Source organism: Nicotiana sylvestris, chromosome 6 (assembly GCF_000393655.2).
Source record: "Nicotiana sylvestris chromosome 6, ASM39365v2, whole genome shotgun sequence".
Classification (NCBI taxonomy): Eukaryota; Viridiplantae; Streptophyta; class Magnoliopsida; order Solanales; family Solanaceae; genus Nicotiana; species Nicotiana sylvestris.
In genome coordinates this window covers 207589146-207605664 of record NC_091062.1, presented here as the reverse complement: position 1 = coordinate 207605664, position 16519 = coordinate 207589146, and the positions used below count along the sequence as shown (strand labels likewise).

The 16519-nt window shown below is 34.3% G+C and overlaps 1 protein-coding gene across 1 annotated transcript; it reads right to left on the bottom strand.

Moving 5' to 3' along the window:
• Positions 1-7291: 7291 nt before the first annotated feature.
• LOC104226913 (hexokinase-2) lies at positions 7292-12391 on the bottom strand. The gene is made up of 9 exons (XM_009779013.2): positions 11890-12391; positions 10789-10939; positions 10517-10699; positions 9803-9877; positions 9523-9678; positions 9323-9421; positions 9023-9153; positions 8371-8452; positions 7292-7944 (listed from the first exon to the last, which is right to left on the bottom strand). Exons 1-9 carry the CDS (start codon positions 12159-12161, stop codon positions 7600-7602), a joined length of 1494 nt encoding a protein of 497 aa, XP_009777315.1. The 5' UTR covers positions 12162-12391; the 3' UTR covers positions 7292-7599.
• Positions 12392-16519: the final 4128 nt, after the last annotated feature.

Here is a 16519-nt window from a genome sequence, read left to right as displayed (position 1 = left end):
ATAGAACTTCGGAGGAGGGGACACTACCTTGGAAGGAGAGAAGACTTTGGGGAGGAAAGAACACATTAGGAGCAAAGAGAAGGATTCAACTCCACGTTTCCTCTCTTTCTTCCCCTATTTTCATTATTGGTTATGAATTCTAGTATTGTAATTTTGCATACTATTATGAATAGCTAATTTATTATCTAGGGTTTTGATAAAACCTTTTGGAGGATGAATTCTTGTTACGTTTTTATATAATTTAGCCTTTGAATTTCTCTACTTGTTCAACTACATGCTTATTTCAGTTGATTGAATGATCATCAATTGACTGTGCCTATTATTATGTATTGCTTGGGAAAGAGTACATATTTAGGTAGTTGTTGAACAACGTCACTCCTAACGTATGTAAAGAATCAATGCGACGAGTTTAAAGGTGAGATTATGAATAACAAAGTCTTGGCATTATCATAGTGAGCGGTAAGATAGTGTCAGCTAGCGTAGTTCGGGAGAATATGTCTTGTAAATTGTTGTAGTTGCTCGGGGAGATAATTACGACACCTGAAATGCTCACGGTCAGTAGAGAATAATTAGGAGAAATTATAGGAGGCGTAGCGAGAATGATTCTAACAATTGGGAAATCGTAACTCTAGACCTCCTTAATCTTGTCTCCAACTCTTAGTCTCCTTAGTTAATAATTTTACTGCTTTTAGTAGTTGCTATTTAATTAGTTTAAAATAAGAATCACAATCTTTATGACTTAGAAATTGTTCGAGCTTGTCTTCTTAGCAATACTGAACAGTTGTAGCTAAGCCTTAGTTCTCTGTAGAATTTGACTTCGGACTTTTAGCTCAGAATATATTTGCAACGATCGCTTATCCTTTTCAAGACTAGAGTTGGACATGTTCAATCTCCTCCACCTTCATGTTCGTTGAATCTGCCGTCATCCCCACTGTCAGCCCCTTTTGATTTTTGATTATTTTTAAGTTAATTATAAGTTCTTTCCATAATTCATCAAATAAAACTATGCCTTCCACCCTCTTCTGCTCCAATCATCTTGTTGATCGTTCTTATTTTGTGGGATATTTGAAATTCTTGGGAAAAAATAAAAAATTTGTTGAAAAAAAAACGTTTTTTTCCTTGTAAATTTTCCTTACTCCAATTGATGATAAAACAGGGAAAAGAGTAAGGACATAGATCCTCTGTTTTTCAATACCGGTGGACAGTTGTGTAAGGCCCTGTGAAATTTCTACTCAAAAACCCAAAATCTCGTAGTGCCAAGTTAGGAACATGTATTAGAAATTCGTAAAATTCTTTGTGGCGAGCTTGCTCGCCGCGGTTCGGACCCTTTGGATTGATCTGTGCATTAAAAAGTTAAGGAATAGTATTTTTCAGAAAAGCGCATTTTCTGCGGTCTATTATGCGGTTGCATAATAGCTATGCGGACCGCATAGTCGCCGTAGAGTGAGGCAGTTTGATGGTTAATTTTGAGGTCAACTATGGGCCAATTATGCGATCGCATAATCAAGATGTGGGCCGCATAGTCATCGCATAATCTCCTTGAAATTTTGCGAGGGGTAGTTCTGCGGTGCATTATGTGACCGCAGAATAGGTATGCGGACCACATTCTTGTCGTATACTCGGGCAGTTTGTTCAGGTTTAGGGGGCCATTTTGTGGTCCCTTTTACGGGCCGCATGTCCATTATGCGATTGCATATGCGATCGCGGATTGTGTCGGGGCTCCTATTTTCTGACTTTTAAAATCCGACCCTATCCCATTAAAAATACCCCATTAGCCCCCTTTTATGTTATTTTACTACAAATAGAGTGAGAGGGAGAAACTAACTCTCACAAAGTCACTACAATCCTTGCCCAAATCTTTGAAGACTTTCAAGTAAAATTTGAAAGGCCTTCATCCTAAGAGGTAAGAACTTGTGCCCTAATCTATGATTTCGAAATTTCTATTAAAATAAGTGATTAACAAGTGAGTTCATGGGTATAAGGGTTGATTATCTTGCATGCATAAGTGATAATGGGGTATGGGGAGATTGTGAGCTAAAAAGATAGCAATCTGGGGTAAGATGATAAAAATCTCTCACAAAAGGGTCTTAAAATCACAATGCACACCTAGTGCTTAATAATATACTCAAATGAGCTAGAATCTTAATCATGTCTCTAATTCTTGGTTCAATTTGTAATTTTCATAAAGTATATCAAAGTCACTAAGAGTTCCAAAATTTTGTAAGAATTTAAGGAAAACTCTATCGAAGTATATATGGCTAAAACCCCCTCTTCTTAGAAATTGAGCTCCCATGGTGTCCATGCAAATATTGTAAGTCCGAAATTTAATTGATGTAGTACTTTTTATTTCAAAGGAATTAGTGTTGCAAGAATATGTGTGAAAGGTGTATCTCAATGTGTTCAATACGCTATTCTTGGTAATTGAGGATATGTGAAGAATGTGAACCTTGCGCTAAAATGCCTAGATTTCAAGTTAAGTTTAAATTGAGATTGTTATGCCAAACTATGTGAAATCCTCTATGTATAAAGATGTTTGAAATAAATCAAATGAATTTGGGAAATAGAGTGTGGACAATGTGCTGAGAACTTGAGTTATAATTGTGCATGGTGATGCCTATGGCATGAGAAAATATGAAACAGATTATGAAATGAGCCTTGACTCTACTTTCCATAAATGACTTTAATAATAAAGTACCCTAAAGGCTTTAAACACCATTTATGCCCATAAATGGCTGTTCGAGATAATGTTTTGCCTTATAAGTACATCCATTGTGATCCGAGTTGTGACATACTTCGATATTGAAATTGTATATTGTCGTGATTGGAAAAGAGTAATTCAAGAATAATTGGTGTAATTGCTTGTTTATGACTTTGATGTGTGTTTCTATTATGGTTTGGTGTGTCCCCTCCTTTTTGGAAGAATCCTTTGTGTTTAAAGTTCCATTGCTAATAAACTTGAGGTGTATGATTTCTGAAATATTATATATGCCCATGATTCATGATTTTCTCTCATGTGTACTTGACATCTTGGATTGAATGGCTTGTTGTTGAAATGGATATTGATGTGAAATGTGGGGGAAACGAGCTCGAATTATGAAATGTAGCCTAGTGCCAAGTATGATGTGATAATTGTGGCCCCAAGTGCCGATGAATTGATATGTGTGATATAAACTTGAAAGGAGATGATTGATGGAAAAATGGAAATGTCTTGGTAAGACGGCTTAGCCGATCGGGCCGTGATCGGATACCATGCCGCACACATGGTGGTATTGTGCTAATATTAAAACCGGAAAGTGAAAATGAAATTATGATTGAGGTATACGTCTCAAATGAGATGGCTTAGCCAATTGGGCCGAGATCGGACTCCGCACAAAAAGGCGATGTGAATGATGGTGCAACAATATGAAATGTCCCAACCTAAAGCTATGGAAATTATGTGAAAACTATGTGATTCCTTTTATTTGATGATGTGGTGATTGTTTAAAGCTTTTGTTGAATCCTTATGATTTCTTTGTTCTTGTATGGTTATTCTTTCTAATGCGATGGTGTTTAGTTATACATACTAGTGTTATTCGACGGCACTAACGTCCCTTTTGTCGGGGGCGCTACGTCTTTAAATGGATGTAGGTAGTTCTATAGTAGGTAGTGTTGGTCTCAGCTAGTGACGCATCTTCCTTTCAGCTGACTTGGTGAGCCCCACTTCATTTCGGGGTCATGTACCGTTGTTTATCATGTACTTTGTATTTTGAGGTATAACCGGAGCCTTGTTGCTGGCATTTCCATGTTATTCTTCAGTTGTACTTAGATGCTCCGTAGACAGGTTGTGAGTGAAGTTTGATAATGGGGAATTGAATTAGAAATATTGATATTTGGCAAAGATGTATAAAACTTGTAACATTTTGAAAATTATGAATGAAGTTGCTAATGGAAATGAAATGGAAGTCGTTAATGATATATTTACAAAGTACGATTAATGGAGTCCATCTCCTCTTTATTCATGAATTAGTTTGGGTAGAATGAAACCTAACAGGCTTGCTCAGTCGGGTTTACTCGGTTGAGCGCCGGTCGCGCTCCTCAGTTTTTGGGGCGTGACAAGTTGTCCATTCCGGCAAACTCCAGTTTGTCAATCATGGTGGCTAGCCGCTAGAATTACTTTTGGGCTATAAAATATATATTTTAATTTTTGGCTACCGGGTATTATAAGTTTAGTCCGAGTGGCTATAAATGAATTTTGCTCTTCAATACGATTGTTTAAATTGGTAGAAATGACACCAGGTAAATTAGTCAATGTGTCCTGAATTTTTGGTTTTCGATTCAACTTTTCAGGACTCAAATGTCCTGAAATTAAAAATTTTAGTTTAAATTTTTTGAACAAAATAATTACTGGCTAATCCTTAAATAGCAGCCCTAAAAATCGCTATTTGTGAACTTCTTTCTCGAAATTGTTAAAAGCGTAAGAAAAACAAATTGGTGAGTTAATGTATTCAAATGGGATATGAAAAATTCTGAAGTTTACAAGTAGGAAGTCAACGATGAATCCCTTTGGGCTTGAAACTTGAGACTTAGCGAAGGCCTTAAGGGCGCAAATTTTGGTCTGTTTAGATTTGGCCCCACAGAAAAAGGCCCAATACACCAACGATAACCAAGACGTGTTCATTGGGCAAGTTACATATTTGGCCAACGGTCAAAAATAATTATATTTGCTAGCCAAACGAGTTTTTGACCAATATTGTCCTTTATCTTTGAGAATAGGTCTATTTTGGTCCTTTAAATATAACTCCGGACATATTTAATCCCTTAAATATGCTAAAGTGAAGCACATTTAGTCTCACTGACACAATGTGTTCAAAAACTAGCAGCACTACCTCGTGTTACTCATGTGACACTGTAAGAAGAAGATCAACAGTAAAAGAAAAAAGTCATTCCCATTTCGGGGTTGGTTTCGGCACTCACCGTCTTTTTAATTTACTTATCAACAATATTTTATAAACCAACACCCACTAATAGTATAGAGCTGATAAATTTAATATTTTAACGTTGAAACTTTTACTTTTAAAAATTTCGGTTGATTTTTCCAAAAAGAAAAGTTAAAATTTGAAAACAAATAGAGCTGTCAGGATTACTTCTGGGCATATTATTGAAGTAAACGAATAACCAGGTTGTATTATCACTCTTAGCTCGCGCCAGAAACTATTTACATCTCGTAGCCAAAAAAATATATAAAATTTGTATAATTTTTGTATATTAACATACAATATATGTATATATATATATATATGTGTGTGTGTGTGTGTGTGTGTGTGTGTGTGTGTGTGTGTGTGTGTGCGCGCAAAATATATATGTGTGTGTGTGTGTGTGTGTGTGTGCGCGCAATATATATATATATATATATATATATACAATTTTATACTATTTTCGGCTATTATTTTTACAGCGGTTATACAATATCATTTTTTCATTGAAAACTGGCACAGAAGGGGATATTTTCAAGGTCAAAATCTTAGAAGACATTATCTAAAAGTGAGGAATTAAAGTGATAATTTGCGTTATCCAATAAAAGGAGAGGAAACATTTTGCTTCAGAGCAGAAGATTTGCTTCATGAATCAAAATTGGGTAACACCGTTAGTTTTTGAGCATATTGTGTTAGTGAGACTAAAGGTGCTCCACTTTAGCATACTTAAGGGACTAAATATGTTCGGGGTTACATTTGAGGGACCAAAATAAATCTATCCTCAAATATAAGGGACAATATTGGTAAAAAACTCCTAGCGAAACATTCAGAAATTTTATACTAATTATGTAAAAAATAGTATATGATACATTAGTATACAAAAAATATATATTTTATCGGCTATTAGTTTTTAAGCGACGATATAATGTAGTTTTCCCTATTTCATTTCCTTATTGTGCATATTGAATTCTAGTTCATTTTCCTGGTCTTTAGTTATAGGTAGAGATGCATGAGATGAAGATGGGAAACCTTGTTGTGCTGCATCTCTACCATCAAATGTGGGAGATATAAGTCGTTTAAGTCAAATTGTAAAAGGTTACACCTACAGAGGAAGACAAAGTTGAGTAACTACTCTTTCACAAATGCAGATAATCTTTGAGTCAAAGATTCTTTTGATGTTTTTAAGATAAAAATGCTGTAATCATTCCGCCAACTGAGATGACGAGGTTTCATTTAGTACTTAAACCAGCAGGTTTCTATTTTCTGCTGCGATCTCACCAGAGCATACTAAATATGGAAGTCCAATTAACTCACATCGAAAGGCCCCATCTTTATTAGTAATAAATATAAGGGGTAAAAACTCCACTTCCAACCTTCGAGTCTCCTCAAGAGCAAGGTGGGAAGTTCTTAGAGGGAAGGATGCCGAGGGTCTATTGGAAACAACCTCTCTACCCCAGGGTAGGGATAAGGTCTGCGTACATACTACCCTCCCCAAACCCCCTAAGTAGGATTATACTGAGTCGTTGTTGTTGGTAAAAATATGCACAAGGGCAGCAGCTTTATCGTTAAATTAAAAATTAAAAAGACCATGCATGGACTAAAATCTCTAATTAGGAAAGCTAATTACATCTAATAGCTTGTTTAACAAGTTTCTGTGACGCCAAAAGTACTCTCTTTTTTTTCGCTATTGAGGATAAGTTAGAAATTTTTGGTGCAAAAATTAATTTTCTCAAAACAAAATTATCTTTACCAAAAAATACTTTTTGAAAACTTGCAATAGACTTAAAAGCACTTTTTGAAAAAATTGCCAAACACAATCTTTTAATAGAATACTATAAAATGCACTTACTAAATGAATTTGTTAAACACAAAGTACTTCACTAAAAAAGATATAAATGCTTTTTAAAATAAGTAGTTACTAGAAATTCGGGCAAACTACTCTAATAGCTCTAAAATCAAACTTAATTTGAAAAATGTTTTTCTCAAAAGTGCTTTTCAAAAAAAATACTTGTGAAAAGCTATTTGTGTTTCACTTATTAATTTGAAAATTACTTTTGAATAGCAACTAGTATTTGGCCAAGCTTTCAAAAAATGCTTCTAGGTGTATTTTTCTCAAAAGTGCTTCACCAAAATGTACTTTTGGAAACAAAAAATATTTTTTTCTGCTTCCCTGCTTCTACATAAACGTACTCTTCTTTTCTTCTAAAAGCTTGGCCAAACACCTTTAACTTTGGGAAAAATACTTTTTTTTAACCAAAAAGAAGCTTGGCCGACAAGTTATGAGAATCACTTAAAGATGCTATACAAGCAAACATACGCAGACAGCCAACAGATAAGTCTAACAAAAACTTAACACCCCATTTTATTAAACCCTAAAATTTGATCGCAGATTGAAAACAAAAGACCAAGGGGAAGAATCAGCAGTGCTGAGTGTTATACAATTTGCTTGCACCCTTTTCCAGAAGAAATAAGTAGGCATTCCCAGGAAAAATATCCTAAACTATAAACCAAGCACAAGTGCTGCAAAATTATGAATATAATTGGTAGAAGAACCAAAAAGGAGAGAAATCAAAAGAAAAGGCTAGAGAAAAGCACTATATAAAAGGTTGAGAGAGTTTCCTCTAGCTAAATATCATCTTGATCGCTCTCAAGACTTGTCTTCAACATATAGGGAGTTAGAGGCCGCAAGAAGTGCAGCGCCAATGCCAGAACCATCATTTGCGTGCTCGAAAACAATACTTGTTGCCATTTCCTCTCCAAGCAATTCAACTAAAGTGTTCTCCAAGCACTTTCTGTATTCTGTATAGTGCTCGTACAATCCACCATCCATGGCTACGACTATCTTTTCTTGACCACTTTCCCTGGGTGTATCCCTGCCCATCTTTTTGACAATGCCCAAGACCCCAGCCGCTGCAAGCCTTGCGCCACGTGTTGCAACAATGTTGCACAGCTCAACAACTAATCTTCTTGTCTTCAAGGAGGTATTGGATATCTGAAGTAGGATGAACAAAATGTCTAGTGTCAATTCATGTTGTATCATGATATCAAATGATAACAGTTATAATCTAAAAGAGTCGCTGCATGAGAGACAGATATCAATAATTGGATTTCCGCTTACTTGTGACCCAAATTTTTCATTTCATTTGTCACCATCAGAAATTTCCCCTTTTTGTCGTACATAGGAACACTAGTGAAAAATTAAGTCCTAACTAAAACAGTTCCTCTTTGCTCCAAAGAGATATGACCATAGAAATGATACCGTGAAAACAATTGTAGAAGGAATAATAAGCCACACAACATTAATTGAAAATGAGAGAAACTAAGAAGAGGCATAATAAGTGAAATGAACCAAATGGCCTTCATTTTCACTCTTTCTTTTTTTCCTTCAGAGGTATTGGTTATGGCAAAGAGCTAATACCTCTAAGATATCCTTCAACTTGTCGCCAACCACTCTCAAATCAGAGGATGTGTCATGATGCATAGCAGACATTTCAGGTGTCCTGCCATTTTTTTTAAACTGTTATGAGAGCATATTCTCGAATACGAAGAAACAGGCAAACAATAAATCCGTTTCATTGCCAGTACTCTTTTCTTTTCTTGTTTCTTTTTTCAAAAAATTTGTTATTTGGAGTTCATGGATTCTCAAATATCATCTGAATATAAGCATGCTTCCTCAGAAAATTTATTGATCAATTAGCATGCTTCATCAACTTTTAGCTCTATCATGTTTCTGCTGTACCCATCAGTATCCAGTACTAGCATATTAGAATTTAGATATTGCATGCAATTTTTTATTTAATTTCAAGAGAAGAATAAGTAATGTTCATTAATTGGTAGAGAGATGAAACGCGTTTGCAAGCAAGCTGAAAATAGACAATTTAAACTTGATAATAATTACAAGTGTCTATGGCCCCAAAACAACTGTGTAAAGTACCAAAAAACAATGAAAGCTCATTAATGCATGAATCATACTCAAGCTTGATCAACTGACAAACTAGGACAGCAACAGAAGAAAACAAGCAAAATTCATGTGTTTTGCACAAAAAGATTCTATAGTTAGTAAGAAATACCTCAATATGAATTGATTCTTGAGTTTTGGGGGGACCTCATCACCGAAAATGGCAGCTTCTTCAGCCATTCTGAGTAGAACTCTGCGTAAAATTTCTCCCAAGTACATGCCAGAGCATATCTTCTCAAATATCTGTTAGGATAAATAGATAGACCCCCAGGTTTATCAAGTTAATTGCATAAGCGAGCTTAGCCTAAATGAACAAAAGATAAACAAATAGATAAATAATTACCTGTTCACCCTTTAAACTACATGTATCATAGTCAAGCTAAGCCTAAATGAACAAACAATAAACAATTACCTGTTCACCAGGATTTAAACTATCTGTATCCATTGCATGGTCGTACTCTGTCAAGGGGAGATGGGAGGACCTAAAGTTACCCCATTCCATGTTGATAACCTACAAAGTAAGATAGAAGGCCCTCAACAACTATCCAATGGTGAATACCAAACAAGTGTAAGGGAGACCAAGAAGATCAATAGTCTTTAAAGTTTCCGAACCATTTCTCCAGATTTAGGCAGAGGACCATGCCATTTGGGAATTGCCTGAGCCCGTTCCACATATGCTGCATTGGTCCCAGTACCTAATATCACAGCAATGGATACATCCTTATTGGAGAATCTACCACCAGCCAATGTTCCAACAGTATCATTCACCTTTCATCAACAAGCAACTCAAACTCAAATTTTTACAACTAAGCGAGGTACTATACATAAGATTTATTTTTAAAAACAACCTTCAAACTGAATGATATTACTGAGCGGCATTAAGCAAACTTACCAGCGCCGACACCCTCATATCAACTCCTTTTCTTTGCATGGCTTTTGTCAGTTCTGCAACAACATCTTGTCCAACCTGTCACCCAGTAACTATGAGAGCTTATTTTTTCACTTCACTAAATCTAATAAGAAAAAATTTAATCTGACCATATAATTATAGAATAGATAACCTTAGTTGTTATAGTGATTTTGATATCAACTGATGCAACTTGCTTGAATTTACTTATTAAATTGCAAACAATGTGAGTACCGTCAAACAGTAAATTATCTTCAATGATTTTCATAACAGAAAAAGAATTCATCAAAGGGGAAGCGTAGTTGATGACGTGCTAGCTCATTTTATCCATCAACCAAAAGAAAGATTAAGTTTTCCAAAACCAAATATCTAGAACAGGGAAAAACATGAGTTTTTCAATCTGAAACTACCTTAAAGTTGTATTTCTGATAAATCAAACTTTAGTTTCAGATTAAACACAATATACATGAACGGAAAAGTAAATCAGCAGGCTGCATCAAATCGAAGCTAGCAAAACTATTTCGATTAATATGTCTAAAAGAACTAGCAAAAAGTCCATTGTAATCAGTTGAAAGGAACATGAGCAAGCTGCAGAGCCGATAGTTAGAACCACATCTAGGAACAAGAAACTTCATTTTAATTTGCACAGTTGCCTCCAGAAAACAACAAAAAATATATAGTTGCGAGGGAAATGGATACCGTGTCATCAATGGAGAAACCTTTCGTCCACCTGATAAGAGTTCCAGAATTGATTGAAGTCTGCATGATTGGGAATGAGAAAGTGAAACCGAGTTCCCTCTGCTTACCAGGAGGTTGATGAAATTTTTCTTCTTCTTCAGCAACAAATTTTGCAAGTTCTGCCGCAATATAGTCAAAAAGTGCCTGAAATCATATGGACTTCAAAGGATCAAAAGCCACGAGGAGCTAAACAATCGAAAAGGGTGCAAAAATTGAGAGGTCAAAATACTTACTTCTGAAGTCCCAACCATCAAATTTGGAGGAATTGATGCCTCCGTAAATTCTTGATGGACAATACCACCATCTTTTCCCCCCAATTGCACCCGCAATACTCGAAAATTTGTTCCACCAAGATCCAATGCATAAAAGACTCCTTCTTCATCGCTAAGACAAAATTTATCAAAGAAACAAAAATTAATATATTTTCCTTTTACCGAGGATATAGTAGCCATTATACAGAATATAATTAAATCTCTCCTCACTGCAAGCAATGCTGAAAGTTATTCCTTATAAAAATTAGATGTACTTAAAGAGGATGGGGATGAAGCTGCAATGCATTGATCATAACATCATAAAGAAATTTACTTTGACCACATGTTCATAAGAGAATTCATTTGACACGAAACTGACTCGGGAATACGACCAGAACAAGCTCATGAGCACTGGAGTACCAAACTACACGCTGCACCTTCTGATGTATTAAACTTAGCTTTCTGAACATTGTTCTAGATTAAGTAGCTAAGTAGAGCACATCGAATATGTAAAGTAAGAAAGAAACAAGAACAACAAAGGATCTTGTGAATGTTGCAATGCAAATTTAGGGAATTTATATCTACATAGCATAACTTCCAAATTTAAGCATTAATATAAAATCATAAAGAGAAAACCTTTTACACAATTTCAGACAGAGCATATTCAAAGGAATCTACTTGTCAAAAGATTTGCCATTCTTCAGTAGAATTTTTTTTTGATGTCTAATCAATTTCTCGAATACCATAAGCAATAATCCTAAATTTCCTCCCAATAAATTGATGTCTTTATGAACAACCCCCTCTGCCACAATTCGTTTCATTAAAAAAAGCTGCGCTTTTTTCCAATCACTTTTCATATACTATGATCTATAGTACTTAGTACTTTTTATATAATTTCTAAATACAAAAATTCTAATTTATTTTTAAATAAGGAATTGATATATGATGTGTTAACCTCGTACTCCAAATCCAGCCACTCCCCCCACCCCCACCCCCACCCCCTTTTTTTTTGTGACGGACGGTCAATATATGTAATTGATGCAAAAAAAAAAAAAAAAAAAAAAAAAAAAACGAGAAACTAACCCAGTTGGGAGATTGTCGACATAGCTGATAAGCATCTTGAGTTTGCTGCCGCCCTCAGAGGCGAGGCCGGCGTGCATCTCCACCGTCATGGCATCCGCCACTTGCTTTAGCTTGGCATCTGGGGTCCCACACTTCTCCTCGAATTCTTTCAGAATTGCCCTCGCACGTGCCCACTTGCTCGATTTCCGCATTCGGTGCCGGACGATGAGTGCCCCCACAGCTACCGTCACCGCCGCCCCCACCACCACCGCTCCCACCGTCGCCTTCTTCATCTCTTAATACTAAAGAAAAATGATGGAGAAGGGTAATTAGCGATTACGGATTACGAATATTTGTGAGTTTGTTTTTAGTTAGGAATAGGGATCAGATCAAGAGATGTTGAATAATTAATTTTTAATTAAAAGAGAGAAAAAGGGAAGTTTTTTTTATAAGGTGAGGGAGTGAGGGAAATTCGGTAGTGACAGATGCAGCAGAGCCATCCTTCTTCAGACATTTGGATTTCACTCTAACATCATCCTTACGTATGTATAAGAATTGTAGTACAATTCTACTTGCAATTTTATCAAATACTTTAATTGTAAAAATGGCACGGACGCCCTATTTGGTCGCCCTCATTTAACTTATATCTATATTTTTAAAATTATTTAACTTATACCATAATTTTTACAACTTCAAACGCCTCCTTCTTCCTGCTACCTATGCGCTCCTTTCTTCCTCCTTTCTTTTCTACTCTTCAATTTTTATAATTTAAAGTATATTTTACTGCTGATTTGCTCATAATGACTGTCATTTTTGTTGAAACAACATTTTAGAACTTTTCTTCATCTATTTATAATTCATTGTCTGTATTTATTATATTTGCAATGAATTCAGATAGATCCAGAAATGGAATATCAAACAACTAGTTGATTGCGGCTTTATTGATGCAATTCTTACACTAAGCTTTGAAAGTTGAACTATTATGCTGAAGCTTTGAAACTTCAGCTAGTACGACTGTAGGACAAAAACTTCAGCTTATTTAGTGCTGAAGTTTTTACAAATGAACTAAATAACTTCAGCATCTTCTGCTGAAGTTTTGAAAATTTTATGACAAAATTAATGAATACAGGACAAAACTTCAGCTTATTTAATATTGATGTTTTTACAAATAAACTAAATAACTTCAGCATCTTCTGCTGAAGTTTTTGAAAAAGTTTTATGACAAAACTAATGAATCCAGGACAAAACTTCAGCTTATTTAGTGCTAAAGTTTTTACAAATGAACTAAATAACTTCAGCATCTTCTGCTGAAGTTTTTGAAAAAGCTCAAAAAAACTATTGAATCGAGGACAAAACTTCAGCTAAAACATGCTGAAGTTCAGCAAATAGAGAACAAAACTTCAGCAAGTAGAATGCTTAAGTTCAGCAATTGCAAATAACTTCAGGCCCGTCTACTAGAATGCTAAAGTTTGAGTGATTGTCTTTACTACTTCAGGCCCGTATGCCTAAAGTTTACGCGAAAAGTGGGTACGCTCGCAATTCTTTTTGCAAAGCGGGTATAAGTTAAAACGTGACCCAAAAAACGGGTATAGATGCAAATCCCCCACTTTAATTGTACACTTTATTCCTTTTAAGTTGAAAATTTTATTTTTTAAAAAATTGGTTAGTATATGTCTGTACTAAGACGAGAATTTAATAATCATTATACTCTTTTTTAAATGAAAATGGTAATGTATGTATCATGTTAAGCTTTGGAGTGTGACCAAAATTTGGCGGAGGATCTCTTCGTTTTGTACCTCCCCAGTTTTAATATTTTTCACATTTTTCTTTATCGGACCTATTTTTTTATATTTTAAATAAATTGTGAGCTCAGACAACCTTTTTCTCTTTAATTATTTATTACTCAAAATTATGGCAGTACTATGTAAAATCTCCACGTCACCGGATTTTGAACTTTTTCTTTTCTTTTTCTTTTCTTTTGTGGGGCAATATGTTCTTTGGTTTTTTTAACAAATTATGGCTTTTAAAAATAATTTTGAAAAACAAAAGATTTGTTTGTTAGCGTTACTTGTTGACGTACTTTATAAAACATAGCTTTAGATTATTTTGCTTTTCGAAAAACAATATCCATTTCTGAAAATAAACTCCCTTGATTTTTGTGTAAAAAAGAAAGCTTTTTCTTATAGCTTTTCTAATTTAAACCAAAATAATTACCTTGACAAGGTAAAAATAGCACAGACTAGCTAGTTTTCGGTCTTGTCATTTAAAAAACACCAGTGTTTGTAAAGTCATTGAAAAATAGCTACCATTTTGCTGCAACACGAAAAGTTCCAGCATAATATACTAGAGATCGGTGCACATGTATATGAACTTCCAACATATTATGCTAGAACTCCAACACGCGGAAAGTTCCAGTATAATATACTGGAGATTGGAGCACCGGTGCTCCAATCCAGGGGCGGATCCACCCTTTTAAGAAGGGGTGGCATGGCACCCGGTAAGATGATAAAATTTTATATACCTATGTTGAGATTTTCTTAAATTAGGTTAATTATCTGATCCTACCACCCGCAACCATAAACTAGACAAATGTGCCATGGCTGGTAGACATTTTTGAAAGCTTCTCTCGTGTGTAAAATTCAAGTTGAATTTATCTTGAAGCTTGTCTGACTTTCTCTTTTCTTTGTGCTTTTATTTCCTTCTGTCCCAGGCATTTTCCTTTTCGGCTACCACCGAATTTTCTATTTGTCGTTTTATTATTATTTTTTATATTTTTCTTTTCTCTATTCTATTATTTTGTATGTTATCTCTAGCAAGAACACTAAAAAATGAGACTCCTAAACTTTAAAATTATATAAAATAAGCAATTCTCTTAATCAAAAATTTATGAGTTTTCTTCTTTCAAATTTGAAAAACTTGGGTCTTAGTGAGAACTTTGGATTGAGATCAAATTTTTTTTCATCTTTTTTATATCATAAAAATTTGTGTTATGCGATGGCTGTTAGATATAATTTAAATCACTTTACTATAATTTCGTAAGCATTGCTTAAAAATATGTGATTTATGATTTTAATTTATGATAAATTATAGTTTATCTAATTTATGCTTATGGGGCATAATCTATCTATGGAATATATTTTTTAAAATTTTTTTATTCCGATTGATATAATTCTCTTTTTGAAGATGTTATCTTACTTGTGTAAATTAATTTTTAATATACAGAAAAGATATAATTTTTCAGTGAAAATATTGATTTTACTTATGTTGTTATAATAAAGGTGTGATCCTATTTTAAAATTCTAATCACATTTGTTTTTTTATATCTGAGATGTAATTTTTAAATAAAAAATACCAACTAGGTTGACCCAAATCAACTCAAAAAAATCGATTAAACGTTACATTAAAGGAAATTATAGCCTCCGCCAACTTCAAATCCTAGATCCGGCTCTGCTCCAATCTCCAGTATATCATGCTGGAACGATATATTATACTACTGAAATTTTAGTATATTATACTGGAGTATTTTTTCGGATTTTGAACAGTATTTTTGTTCAAATTTATCTTTACATGAGAAGTGACTAAATTTCGATTACTTTTGAAGATGTGACTATTTTTGAATGATCACTTGTAAATCACGCTATTTTTGAATTTCTACACTTGACAAGTTAGTATGAGTCCAAAGATGATGATTTATGAAACTTCTACTTTTCACTTTAATCCAGAATTAAAAGAGCCTGCTAACGGTATAACTACCACATCATCAAATGGACGACTTGGACCTTTTACTTTGACCACACACAAATTTACTGATCCCATCAATATATAGTTGACCTCTCATAAGCAACAGCAACATTCGCATGTTACATCCACTATATATATTGATTCCAATTTTAGTCGTACCTCAACTGATGTTAACATGTTTCTTACTCAAAAAGATTTAATAACTTAAATTATAATTATGACCATCGTAGAAATGTTTTATTATTAATGTAGTTCAACCTATTTTAACATGTTACACTCTTGTAGCTTGTTTGATCAAGGTTCTCCAAAGTAAAAAAGAATATTCTTTTTTTTTTCAAAGTTAAAAGTGTTTGACCAAATTTCTAAAGAAAAAAAAGTAGTTTTAAGTAAAAGCAGAAGCTGTTTTGAAAAAGCAGAAAAAATAGTTTTTCACCGGAAGCACTTTTTTTGAAAAGTATTTTTTAAAAGCATAAACTTAGAAGCACTTTTTAAAAACTTCGTCAAATACTAATTGTTGTTCATAAGTGCTTTTCAAATTAATTATAGCATGTTTGGCCAAGCTCCAAAAACCAGCTTATTTTAAGAAACACTTTTCTCGAAAGCGCTTTTCTCAAAAGTACTTTTGGGCGAAAGACAATTTATGTTTGACTAATTAATTTGAAACACTTCTGAGCAGCAATTAGTGTTTGGTCAAGCTTTAAAAAACTGCTTCTAAGTGTATTTTTTTTTTCAAAAAAAAGTGCTTTCGGAGAAGCTACTTTTTTCTGCTTCTCCAAAACTGCTTCTAGTTCTCCTTAAAACCACTTTTTCTTTCAAAAGGTTGACCAAACACTTCAACGTTGAAAAAAAAGTGCTTTAGGATTGGAGAAGCTTGGCCAAATACAAACTGCTTCTCACACTTTTGAAAAAA

Coding starts and splice junctions, on each gene's coding strand:
- LOC104226913 (XM_009779013.2), bottom strand. CDS start 12,161: ATGAAGAAGGCGACGGTGGGAGCGGTGGTGGTGGGGGCGGCGGTGACG. Junction 9,154..9,322: donor GTTTAAATCCTGGTGAACAG/GTAATTGTTTAT, acceptor TTATCCTAACAG/ATATTTGAGAAGATATGCTC. Junction 7,945..8,370: donor AGTTGAAGGATATCTTAGAG/GTATTAGCTCTT, acceptor ATCCTACTTCAG/ATATCCAATACCTCCTTGAA.